The following is a 13,444-nucleotide window of genomic DNA, read 5'->3' as shown; positions in this document are numbered from 1 at the left end:
ATAGAAGTGAAAAATAATCGAATGAAATCAATTAATTATGTGCCTCACGAAACAACAAAGCAAATTCCATTTTAGCTGTAAAGAATTTGCCTACATCTTTTGCGATGTAGGCAAATTCTTGAAAATAAACACAGGTCAAAACAGCCGTTTTTGGGCACTTTCTAGAAACTTTTGAATTAAAAATTGCAATTTTTTGGCATACGCTTCCCTTTAAAATTAGCGTATATTGGCTCCCAAGGCGCCTTTAGAAAACATAAGGGTTGGTCTACCTAAAGTGGATGTCAGAAGGTCATACCAAAGAGGTAAGAGAAGAAAAAAGCGTCCGTCAATTATAGCTTTAATTAATTATAAATTTACAATGTCATGTATTTGTACAAACTCAAAGAAGACGAAATCAGGTTTGGAACCCCCCCCCCACCTCATATATATACTTTTTTCAGGTAAAAACTTATTTAGTTCAGAAAATGACCGTAGCAGACCTTGATTGACAGCTTTACATCTATCAAAAGCGTGTTTTGCGAAAAAAGTGTTTATGCTCAAACGCTCCAAGTTTTGATGTTTTGATTTGTTCTTTGATTTTTATTGAATTCCTTCATACTTTAAAAGTCAAAGGCCCTTTTAACGCCAAAATTGGGTAGAAAAGGCCAAAGCTTGTACAATATTAGATAAAATTTAATTTTTTTTCTCATCAGCGGAACTGCGAGCACAGTTTAAATGGTATGTAGTAAATTGGTACGACGGGAAATTGTTAGTAAGTAAAAAAATGAAAAACTTATTTTGCTGCCTTTTTCCCCGATTCTTTGAAACCTACATAAGCAAAGTTATCAGATCCGTGTTATCAATTATAATTGTTTGTTTATCGCTTTGACAAGACTATGCTACTTTTTTTTGTAAATGAAATTCAGAAAGATGCAAAAATGTTTTATAAGGTTTTGGTTCTGCGTGAGACTTTTTTAATAAAAGCTGCTAAGTTTTTAGTAGCTTTAGAAAAATTAACCAATTTCTGAAGAGTTATTCCACTCAATTGTGATAATGCTTAGACGGATATATTAAACTCGATCGATTTGTTTTTAGTTGGTCGAACGCAGTCGAATTGATTTTCATCGGTCGAATATAGCCGAAACACAGACAACTTGGACATATCAAGCCTGGGTTTAAAAAATATTCTGTGTTTTTGAAGAAACAAATATTCCTCCGAGTAATTGCATGTTTTTATTTCAGCTCAAGCAATCTGGGTGCATGTTGGTGACTTCACAGGTGGGGATGGTCATCGTGAACTGTTAACTGTCTCTGAGGTGATCGTTCATGAAAGGTTAATAGATAACTTTTGCCTTTCTCTGCAGGGAGGGGGGGGGGGGGGGGGGGGGGCGGGGCTTTCTGTATGATCAACCCTTAGAACATTCTATAAGTACTAAAATTGCTAGGGTAGCGCGCGCAAAAAAAAAACAGTTTCTAAAATACGCTCAGAAAGGTTGATTTCCCCCAAAAAAGTGCCTGCAGAGATATGGTCCTTGAAATTTAAATGGTCCTAGATAAAGCCAAAAATCAATTGAAATGAATAGCCTTACAGAAAAAATTTACCGAACAACCGAATGATAAACCGAACCCATGCCCCAATAAAACCACCTGCGCGCGCCATTGATCAAACTTAAAAAAATTCCTTGATAACTACTGGCAACTCAAAAAATCATTAAACAGTGTCTAATATACTTTTCAAAAATCAAAGACGACAATAAAACGCTCATATTTAACCATATTCAACAAAAGAGAACTCAAGCTCAACAAAAAGTTAAGAAGAACAAAACGGAATTTCAATTTTAACGCAAAAACATCAAATACAAGAAAGTTGAAACAAAACAACCCGGGTTGACCAAAACTTCTTATCATACAATTTCCATATATCAGAAACTTCTTGTCATACAGTTTTATACAATTCCATACGTACAGAGAATTGTATGAAAACTCTGTGATAAGCATTTTTCCATATATGAAAATTGTATGATAGGTGTTTTTCCATAAACCAAAAATTTTGATTTTTTCTTTCTAAATTTAGTTTCTGAAAATTTTTTGGTTGTAGTTGCAACCGAACACAAGTGACAAAGACCTTGGTTACTCAAAACACCAAAGGTTGGACGGTCTTGCATTTACAATGCATAGAAAACGACCTGAATATGGCTGTCTTTCACAATTGATATAACAAAAATAACAAACTTTTATTTTTTGGCAAAATTTTTTAATCATGATTATTTTAAATTTTTGAGTTTTTAAATTATCAGATATTGATCAAGGCATACATTAACACCCCATACAACATAAAGAAGAATTTTCAGCGTTTTTGAAAAAATTTTTAAGTGAAAAGAAAATAAAAGCCAACTTTATCGTATCCAGGACTACGTTATGCACACAAAATATTAATTTTTGCATGCAAAAGAAATTTTTTTCGAAAAATGTTTGTTTGCGTACGAAATTCGATTTGCGGTTGAAAACAAAAACACAAAACAAATTTTTAGGCCAAATTTTTCGAAATTACTTGAAAAATTTTTTGTGTCACCATCATAAAAATGCCAGTCATACAATTTCCATATATGGGAATTGTATGATAAGCATTTTTTTCAAAAAACGAAAACCTCAGTTTTCTTATCACCAGACTGTTTTATTAGAATCAAACAGCCACAGAAATGAGTTTATACCAGTTTTCAACCATTTTAGAAATTGTATGAAAATTGTATGACAAGCATTTTCCCACACACTTGATGTATGGAATTGTATGATAAGCATTTTCGGTGTATGGAGGTCAACCCGGGAAACGGTGCTAGGGTTTTAAGCAGACCAAACTTTTAGCAAACTCAGAACAATTATAAAGTCAGATAGCTAACTTCAAGCGCGGCATTGGTGATTAACAACCGCTTGCTCCGCTGCGCTTCAACTCAACACGAGCGTTATTGTACGAGTAAATCGTTTATTTGCCGCTATTTTAGACTGTTGTGTTTTTGAAGTTGATAATTTTGTTGACAAATTGTGAGATGATTGTCTTAATTGGGGAAACTTGGCGCCAGACTGAGCGTCTTTTTGAGTCTGTCAATCAATCATCCATCATTTTATTATGTTGGACTGCTAAAAGACTCATTTTTCACTTTTAAGTTGAGCCTTGCGTTTCGTAGTTGCGCCTTTACTTGCCGCAAATTTCCACAGAGTAATTTTTTCGATCGTTGTCGCCGGAGATTTTCAACCTGGTCGTTAACATGGAGGCCTTCTCAATCGTGCTCTCTTTGGTTTATGAGATATGAAGGTCGTACCTAATTACGGGGTTACTCGTTGGCTCATCTATGTTTTGTATAAATACCACGAATAGTAGCTTTTTCCGCGTTTATGGGTTCAGCCAGCTGCGTTCCCTTTTAATCCCACTGTCACAGCGGGTCTCTTTCTTCCTCCTCTGACAGTAATGATCTGCCCAATATTTCCTTGTCAAAACAGATGTTTTCCTATTTAATTTTATCCAGTTGGATTTTGCACTTATATTTGAGAATGTGTCTTGAGCTGGGGTGAGGTTCATGTTTCGGCCGGAGTGAGCTTCAACCGGTGAAATTTTAATTGTATTTGAGACTGTGGTTCTCAATGCCTCTATCATTTTATTTAAGAAATTATCTAGTTTGAAGGATTCGTGCCGTTCTTTACTCATAAAAACCAATCGAGTTCTAACCGTTTTAAGAGGTCATTCCATTAGTCTTATGGCGCGATGAACCTTGGCTGGTGCTTTCATGATTCAATTTTCTTGTTGTAACAGTGTTCCATTATTCCTCTTACCTTAAAGCACGATGCCTGAACTTTCCGGATAGTCTGCGGTGTTCCATAGAGTTTTCATTTTTGTCTGAGGAATTTGATTGCATTTTAAACATTTGTCTGATTAATATCTTTCGGTGAAGGAAAAATCGAACATTGACTGGTACTTATAACGTTATACAACTATTTTCTCTACAATTCTTTTGTTTTTGATGGCCCCCAAAGGCCGGCTCAATTTCTTCAATAGATTCGCTTATTTCGTCCTTTACCGTTACTTTGTTTTTTCCATCTCGAGTGAGCAATTTGTGGTTTTAGGTTCTTAAGAATTGCGGAAAAAGGTTTGCATTACTCGGCGCTACAATGATATTTCTATTCTTGTGCGGCCATCATGTTTTTTCCGAAGCTGAAGTCACTTCCAACTGTCAGGGTTGAGTAGTATGGGTTACATCAAGGCATCCGTCTCTGAGAAACAACAGTATGGTCACTCGTGCGTCTACGCATACTATTGCTCCTTCCACGTGATAGTCACTCCAGTTCTGATGGTGTTATTGGCTCATTTTCTAGCATCTTTACATGTCCTTTGCCAGGATAAAATGCTTGAGTTCTCGTGAGGTGCGGTCTCGGTTTGTCAAAGCGGCGATGAGTTTCCAGTTGAAGAAGCGTAACCGCTTATTTTATTTTTATGGTGTGTCGGTCAAAATGAAATTCTTTGATGTACCCTAATAGGTATCCAATGGTATGAGTAGTACATCCCAATTAGTCAGGATCCTAGACATGGATCTTTATCTGGACTTTCGTCCTCTTTCTTAATGTGATCACTATCTTGCAAGCGTGATACTTCTTTTTTCACCTTGTCTCTTTAAATAATGGGTTGCGTCCACCTTTGTTGTGTAGCTCCGCTAATACTTGGAACGTACAGAAAAATCAATTGCCAATCCTTTGCGAGGAAACGATTTGTTGATTATTTTGGGCCTATTTCACTTTGAACTCACACTCCTTTGAATATGTTTCCATTATCTTACCCGGATCACTGTTCGTGTGGTGGTTCCTGTCCTGTGTTATCCTGAGCTGTAGATTCTTCAAGTAACTTCAACCCAGAATCGGCTTCAGTCGGTAACTTGAGTTTAGGCCTCTTCGACACACCACCCAGCTGATTGTAAAACCCTTACCACTGTCACGTATGTTTTAGTTGCCCCTGGGTGTAAGTTCTTACTGCCTGCTGATTTTGATCCGAATACCAAAAACCATGTTGTACGTTCCACCGCATCTTTGACCATCGAGTTTGGAATTATGGTTGCTATATTTCCGTAGTCTGCGACGGATGTGAATTTCAGCTTTCCAAATGTGATTCAAATTTTTCGTCAATCGGTTTATTCGTTGGTTGTTGCTCCCACTGTTGCATTATTTTTGTTCTGACTCATTCACTACTATCATGCAAGTATAATGTGTTCAGACAAGGAATCCTTGTATAGGTGTCCTACTACTGTGTTCCATACCCCTTGAGGTTGATTCAGCCACTGTTCCACTTAGAAACTTGTTGATTGTAGCCAGCGACATGATTTGATCTACACACCCGAGAAAAACTTTGTTGCCCCCTCAGTTGCTACAATGGCGGAAAGAGGTAAAGGGTTGCAGCCGCTCATAGTTGACATCTCCCATAGTTGAGATCAACTCATAACCCAAATAATGATACCTTTCCGATCAAAAACAGAAGGGTTAATTAAATATGTATAGCCACTCTACGGAAGATGCAACAGCAAAACTCTATGCCTGCATCTTCCAATGCATCTCTTTTCACGAATTTCACCCGTACACTGCTCATCTCTGACAAATCTACTTTCATCTTCGGCGCCCGTTTGCAGCTACCCTCAAAAGTATTCAGCTTCATTGGAACCACGATAGCTGAAACGCTAAAATTCTACAATATCGAATGGCGACCCTCTGTCTGGCTCTCGTTTCGGTGATTGTGGTAGTGATTCGTTTCAATTGTAAAATAAGCGCTTCTACTAAACTCTATTTCTGGCTGACAATCGCGATCTTTCTTTGCTAAAATTTAAGCCATGACCGAGGCAATTCTTAACTCTTGTCGCTACCGCTTTTCAGCAGTGACATTGACGACAACTTTCCACTGATACCTAAACATTTCCTAATGGGTCGTTCATTCTTTTACGCCTCAGCAGCAGCCATCTACAAAGCATCTACAACCAAACTGTTTTATAAGTCTTGAAAGCGAGCAAAACATACAGCTTCTGGAGGCGTCCATTTAAAGAGTACGCCCAACTCTTGTCAAAAGCACTGATCGGACGCAACCCGAGAAGTCACTCGAAAAAACCTGTGGCCTCTAGGTCGAGTGCTAAAAAAAATTTTTCCGGCTCTTGGAATGTGCGTTCGTGTAAGCTCAAAACGAAATTTGATACTTTAACGAAATCAGCGGTGAAATTGCACTCATATCTTCTGAAACAAGATAAAGTACCAACCTCAATAATGACGCAATAAGGATTCGGCTCGCCATCCTCCCGTTTGGTATAGAAATTTAAGGGTTTCGCCGAGGATGTTGATGATCATCAACTTCTGCCGGCATATCTAATTTGATTTTAATTTAAACGCTGTAAATATATTGTCCTAAATGTTTGGTGTGTCTGATTTTGACTCAGCGAGGTTAGACCAGGTTGGGAATTAAAGCTTTGAAAATCAGTAATCATCAACTGTAACCTGAATCTTGACAATCGATCGACCAAGCTCGACATCAATACCCTCAAATAGATCTCGAAGTACTCGTATTCTGTCTGCGAACAAACACGATATTGAAACAAGACTACTCGTACAAGTTTCTTCAAAATGATTCGCATGATATTGGTTAGGGTATCAATTTTGGTCCGCTGTGCAAATCAATCCACGCACTTTATTCAATCAATTCAGCAACTCAGGTGCAATTGTGTACTTTGTTTGTAAACAAGAACTTTTGAATGATTTTTGTAATATTTTGTCAAATAATGATACGAATAATCAAAATACTAGGTTTTTTTTCAAGGAAAGGACGAATTCTCAAATTCATCCTTCCTTTTAAGGAAAAGTTTGGAAAGTTTTTAGGAAAAGTTTGCAAGGCCGAAATTGGTGGCATCAAAAAAACCAGACAACTCAAACTAATTTAGTTTTAGCTTCAACTCATTGAACCATCAGCATGACATAGCAATGCTGAGACTGATGTTTCCTCTCAGCATAGAGCACAGGCAACACTCTTTCAACCTCTGCAGCAGCAACACTGCCACAACTGCAAACAACATCTGCACCCTAATGGGAACATGTGGCCTGGGAACCATAATGGCCTCTCAAGACATCGAGCCCCCCAACTTACGCGAAATATTCCTGACCGAGACCAGAGGGGGAGTTATATTTCAACGATGTCCTCAAGGTGTTATTTGTACACACAGAACAAGTAGAGTGAGCCAGAATATATGTAGAGGCGATGAGGGGGGACCTTTGTATTTGTTCCATGGAGATTCAACAGTGCCGAGATGTCTTTACGGTGTCGCGAGCTACTTCGGACCGGATAGAAGATCCAGAGAATTATGCAACGGTGGCAGTTTCTTCACCAGTGTTCCAGCCCATTATTACTGGATTCTGTCCAAACTTCATCAGTGAAATAAGCTATACGTTTCCCTTCCCTCCCTTCTCTCCCTCCTCACCCTGTAACCCATTGACTTCTCACCCCAGTGACTTGAATTATAGAGTAACCAAGGTGCAAATTGCAGAAATATATGTTATTATAAATCTATAAAAAATACACTGCTAAATTTGCTAAACATTTTGCTAAACAATTTGCGAAGTTTTAAAATAATGATTTTATAGAATAAATTTTGTTTGACAATACAGTGGGGCGTTGAAGGTATGGTCTGAGATAGGTCTTTTTTATCTGGCGTTTTTTTATTCTCTGATAAAAACTATAATTTGAACAAGGACAGCCGTTTACTGTGCAAGTAGCACAGAATGTTTTAACCATAGTCTTTTTAAAAACATGTTTTTTCAAATTAAGGCCGTTTTTTTTTGCGTTGTAAGTAAAAAGATCTGAGCAAAAAAATCAAACTGGAGCATATTTGACAGTCATAGTAAAATGGGCCAATTGAAAAACATTTTTTCTAAAAAATGACTAAAAAACCGGAAAAAAAAGCTTAATCATGTAAAACTAAGTTTTAACGGCTTAAGCTATGAAAAAAAACTAATGTAAGCCTGCACGCTCACCATATTAGCTTGAAAATTTTTGTAACACTCGATTCATTCTCTCGACCCATTCGAATTATTACTTATTGTGAAGTATTGAAAAAACTACTCGGATAAAAAACTCTTGTTTTAATTGCTTCTTTGGAAATAGAGTGGACTCTTTTCCTTTTTAAACTCGTCAACCCTTTGAGAACTAGTCCGAGTTTTTTAATTTTTTCATTATTGAGTTTTTTGAAATACCCAATTTTTTCACGCACTCTTTTTTTCGGATATCAAATGACAGTGTGTCGCCACACAAATTGACTGGTTAAAACGTCCTGCCTTGAAAAACAGAAAATAGTCCAGTTAATCGACTAAAATACGTACCAAAAATAAACTAAGATTAGTATTATTATTTTCTGCTGAATTTCATTTCCTCCAAAGTGCTTAAAAGCTAATAAAATCTTCATGGTTTTGAAGGGTATTAGATGCTCCTATATGCAATTTAAGAAAAACCTAAATTTTATGAAATAGTGATTATTGCATCACATATATATCTAATAATTCTCTTTTGTCATTATCTATCCTATTTCATCATAATCATTTTTCGAGATTTATCCTCAACTTTCCATAACTTATTTTAACTTAACCCACCTTAACGAAACTTAAACCTATGCTAACCCACAAAAAGGTACTTTTTACCAAAAATTAAGTAGGTAATCCAAAAGGAAGGAACATAATTGGGGTTTTTTTTATTAAACCATTGGCTTTAATTGACAATTTTTGATATACAACGAATGAAATATAAACTGACAATTTAAAATTCTGCTTAAGAATTAACCACATAGCCCCAAACGCCATGTTTTAGTTTTAGACTCAAATTATTAAGTTTCACCATTAAAGTTAACGCTGAAACCTTAACACATCCATTTTGTATCATCAAATTTTTTTGTGTCATATGATGGCTTAAGCATTTGAAAGCTGTTTTTATTCGCCAATAAATTTTACATATCAGTCTAGAATTTAGTCGAAGGATCAAAAACAAAAAAAAAGTTTCTGGTCAAAACTTTAATTGTTTGTTAACGGATTTGGCTGGAAGAGCAGAAATTTAACAAGTAAATGCAAACTCCTGATATCATAAGCCAAAAAGCCTTGTCAAAAACAGTACGCTTTTGTTAGTTTCAAGTTTGAAAGCACAAAAATTGATTTTTTGCTCTCAAAGTTTGGCTTCAAACGTCGCTTATGGCTTTTTAGAGAAAAATAACGGTGAAAACCCCACCCAATCATTTTTAAAATTGGATTCCTTAGCCTGAAATTTAAGGTTCGGAGTTTGGTGTTTTTGGTATCAGACACCAAAGTTCTTTGTTTCAATTCAATAATCTGGAATAGATAATAGGAATTTTTTTACAAGTCTTTCCTAAACTCAAAAAAGTCACAGATTTTGTTTTTTAAAAAGCATATACTAAAGATCGGAGCTAGATTTTAGTTTTTGAAAAACTTAAATCAGGTTATCATACCATAAATTCAATTTTGAAATCAAAGTTTCTCGCTCAAAAACTTAAATTTCAGGAAGTTTAGATTTTGGAATTATAATTAGCTCATCAGTCTAAATTTCACTAGAACAGTAATCAAACACCATTTTTTATGTACTGGAATGGAGAGAATTCAACGTTTTTTTGATTTCAGACTTCAAAAACTACATTTAAGTTATCAAAAAATTGTTTTTCTCGATTTTTTGTGATAAATAATGAAGCAAGTTTAAGGAAATTATTTGCAATCTTTTAGTATCTTTAGCACTTAAAGTTTCAGGTTTAACAACAAAAGTCTTACGTCAAAAAACCATTGACACAAAAATTTGTAGGACAATAAAAAGCTTAAAATGTACTTAAATGAGTATCTCATCGCAAAAAAACCCAATCGTACGCTTTGAGAAACAACAGTTTGCGTTTTGGCTAAAGGTTTCGGATTACAAAATTTTCTACTTTCAGAAAAAAAATTAGGTTTTTTTTTCATAAAAATTTAATTTTTTATTCAACTCATATTCAATTAGATTTGACAATTTCCAAAACCTTTAGAAAATTTTCAGTTGAAAGCCCTGATAATTGAGAAAAAACTCTGGTTACACACAAAAAATAACTTAACTCAGACAAACCGAGAGGAGTTACTGTCAAAATTTAACTCCATAACACTTTAAAATTGACGTCTGCAAAAAAAGTGTAAATTTCAATTTGACATAAGGCCTCCGACCCGATATGGTAATTCATCAACACTGAAAATTATGAACTTAGTATATTATCAAAACACCCTAACGAGGGTAAAATGAACTATTTGTTCTATTCCGACGATACACTCCAAACATAGGTACAATTTTTCAACAAATATGAGCACCAAACAAAACAAAAACGATTACTTTCTTTACTTCCAATTGCTTCTCAAAATAATCTTAGTTCTTAAAATAATTTAAAAAATGATAATATTTATTTTTGGAAACTATTTTTTTCTCACAACAAAAACTGAACTACCCAACATCTTATATTTCATTTGATCAAAAGTTTCAATTCATCACAACGAAAAGTTATTAGTGTTAGAAAATTTTAGAAGGTTTTTTTAAACAAACACACATTTAGGCAAACTGTTCAAGTTCAATTTCATAAACTAAGCAATTTATAGTAAATTAAAAAACAAAACAAAAAATAAACTTGAAAAATTTTTATGGTCTATCAACAACATCCATACGACCTTATTCTGTCCAAACATCCAACAAGAAGTAGCCAGGCGGCAAAACTACAGAAATAAGTCCGTTTTTTTAAAAAAAAAGTTACCTGTTCTCATAGTCTTTTTGGCATAATCGACAAAAAGCTATATTCATCAAGCGCAAAAATTCTCATAAAATTTATCTAATTTTTTTTTAAGACAAAAAAATTCAGTACACAAATAAAACCCAAAATTTTAAGAACTGATCGCCAAACTCTAGGTAAATTAAAACAAAAATTTCCAATTTCCAATTTGGTTCTCGAAAATGTTGCAGGCACCGGCCCAAAAAAACTGCAAGATATTTTTATCTCTTGAAATCAGTTAAAGAAATCAAGTTTTAAACAGATTCGGTGATGATGAGGAAAAATATAGGAAACGAACCGAGATAGAAAAACATACGAAGACAAAATGATGAATTTGTTAAAAAATTTTCACATACATTAAACACTGCAGTAGATCGTTTATGGTCAAATCCGACTTTTCATGTTGATCAAAGAACAGCAAAGAAAAAGGAGTGAGATTTAGAAGTCCGCCAGGTTCTAAACGTTTCTAAATGAGACTCCAGCCGCAACTCGGCAACAACTATAAAATCATAAAGCTATCAATGATTTAAGTTTCGCTTTATTGAAGTGAGTTTACTCGAAAAACAGCAAGTAGTGTTGATAAAAGATTGAAAAAAGAAACTCAAGGAGTTAACAGGGCTAATGAAGAAACATAAAACAAAAGCAGCTTCAAATCCAAATGAGTTTGAAAACAAGCAAAACAAGTCAATAGTTTTTGCAATCGTGTTGCGTGTTAGGCCGTATTAAAAGCCAATGCTTTAACTCTATAGATCACAAATCACTTCAGAGAAAAATCATGCATCCACTCAAATAAAAGAGAATGTAAACAAATACTAATATAACTACCGCACTAGTTCAAGAGTGGACAACAATTTCATTGACACAAATTCACAACAAGATTTTAGGCACATATCAAATTACAATGAAAGGTTTCAATTTCGTGACGAGTCGAGTTTTAGTCAACCTTTCAATCATAACAACGATTATCATTCACCTTAACAGATCCACAATATAAGTGATAATGACATTTAAAGCAACTATAGCAATATGAAGTGTGATTATTTTTGTATAAAATAAATTCGTGTCTGACTTAGCCAAAACCGCAATAAAAGAAACTTGAACTTACAGGTTATACAACTTTTGACGATAATTTTTGTACTAACAGTGGTTATTCGGTAAAAATTCAAAGATGAATTTCAGCCAAAGTTGGATGGGATCTAAATATAATAGAAAGGGGTTTAATTTCCATGAAAATTAAAAGGTAGGTTAGAATGAATAAGTACCAAGTAGGTTAGAATTAATAAGTATCAAGATGTACCAGAAGTTTAAAAATATCCAAGTTTTGCATATCCAAGTTTTCATCAAATAGTATTCTGTGAATAAAACATTCAATTTATGCCAAGATCAATACGCGTTCTTTCAATTGCTCCAGCAGGCATAGTTACTGAAAAAGGAACATCTTCAAAAATTTGTAAGTCTCTGGAACGAAATTACATCATAATTTGATCGTATACCTTTAAAAACACAGTAATCCAACTGATTTACTATACTGAATGACGGTTATGAATGACAACTAACAGAATAGGGCAAAAAATGCGTAAACCTGGACTATTTTCTTTACTGAGATCGAAAAAAGGTAACTTACCAACAATATTGGACCATCCTCAAAGTCAAATAAAGATAGAAAGATCAGGGCTCAATAAATACGATTATTGGTTTTTGAAATTAAAAACTGCAAAAAAGGCCAGGAGTTTGAAATACTAAAATTTTACGAGGTTAGATTCGTTCGAAATTTAGGCACTTTTATCTCTAAAAATTCTGTGTTTCGCTGAAAAGCACGTTTATTTACCCACCGTACAATCCGTACAATGAGGAGAACTAGTAGAGTGGAAATTTTGATGAAAAAGAATTGTGAAATTGGCGAATGTGAAATTGTAGCCATTGAGACCGATGACAGTAATTGTGGCCTTTTTTTAGCTTCCAACATACAAAGTTCAAATTAAAAAAAATTTCATTTAAAAGAGAAATAGCATTTTTTTTCGCTTACAACAAAACGAGTACCATTGGAAACAAAATAGAAATAATCGTCTGGAAATTCCAATTATATTAGACACTGGAACACTGTCTCTACAGCTCAGTAAATCTATATCAAACTCCGTTTTTGTCAACAGAACAAAGTTTAAATTTATAAGTTATATAACTTTTGACGACAATTTCAGTACTGACAATTGTTTTTTTGATACAAATTCAAACACGAGTTTCAGCCAAAATTGGATGGGATCTAAATATCATAGAAATGGATATCATTTCGATAAAATTTAAAATAATTAACTGGTAAGTTAGAATTCAAAAGTACCAAGATGTACCAGTAGTTAAATTTAAAAAATAGCTGAATTTGTCTATATCTAACTTTTCATCAGAATGTACTCTTTGAACAAAACAATCAATGTGAGCCAAAATCAACACGCGTTCTTTCCATTTCTCCTTACTAAAAAGGAACATCTTCAAAATTTGATATTCCCTGGAACGAAAGTACCTTAATGCGTTTAGTATATTTTGTAAGTTTGTTGGTAACTGTTTTTATGCAATAGCGAGAAGCTTAGAAAACCTTGAAATTTGATCGCATACCTTTAAAACACAGTAATCTAACT

At 34.5% G+C, this 13,444-nt stretch overlaps 1 protein-coding gene across 1 annotated transcript; it reads left to right on the top strand.

Moving 5' to 3' along the window:
- Positions 1-1,221: 1,221 nt before the first annotated feature.
- On the top strand, positions 1,222-7,564 carry LOC134856511 (chymotrypsin-like protease CTRL-1; the record flags this gene model as incomplete). The annotated part of the gene is given in 2 exon segments (XM_063872780.1): positions 1,222-1,312; positions 6,939-7,564. Coding segments are annotated over 2 exon segments (575 nt in total), but the record flags the coding sequence as incomplete, so codon positions are not given.
- Positions 7,565-13,444: the final 5,880 nt, after the last annotated feature.

The sequence above is a fragment of the Symsagittifera roscoffensis genome, unplaced genomic scaffold (assembly GCF_963678635.1).
Source record: "Symsagittifera roscoffensis unplaced genomic scaffold, txSymRosc1.1 SCAFFOLD_677, whole genome shotgun sequence".
In the NCBI taxonomy this organism is placed as follows: Eukaryota; Metazoa; Xenacoelomorpha; order Acoela; family Convolutidae; genus Symsagittifera; species Symsagittifera roscoffensis.
Note: the sequence above shows the minus strand (reverse complement) of the source record. Positions and strands in the feature narration are given on the sequence as shown.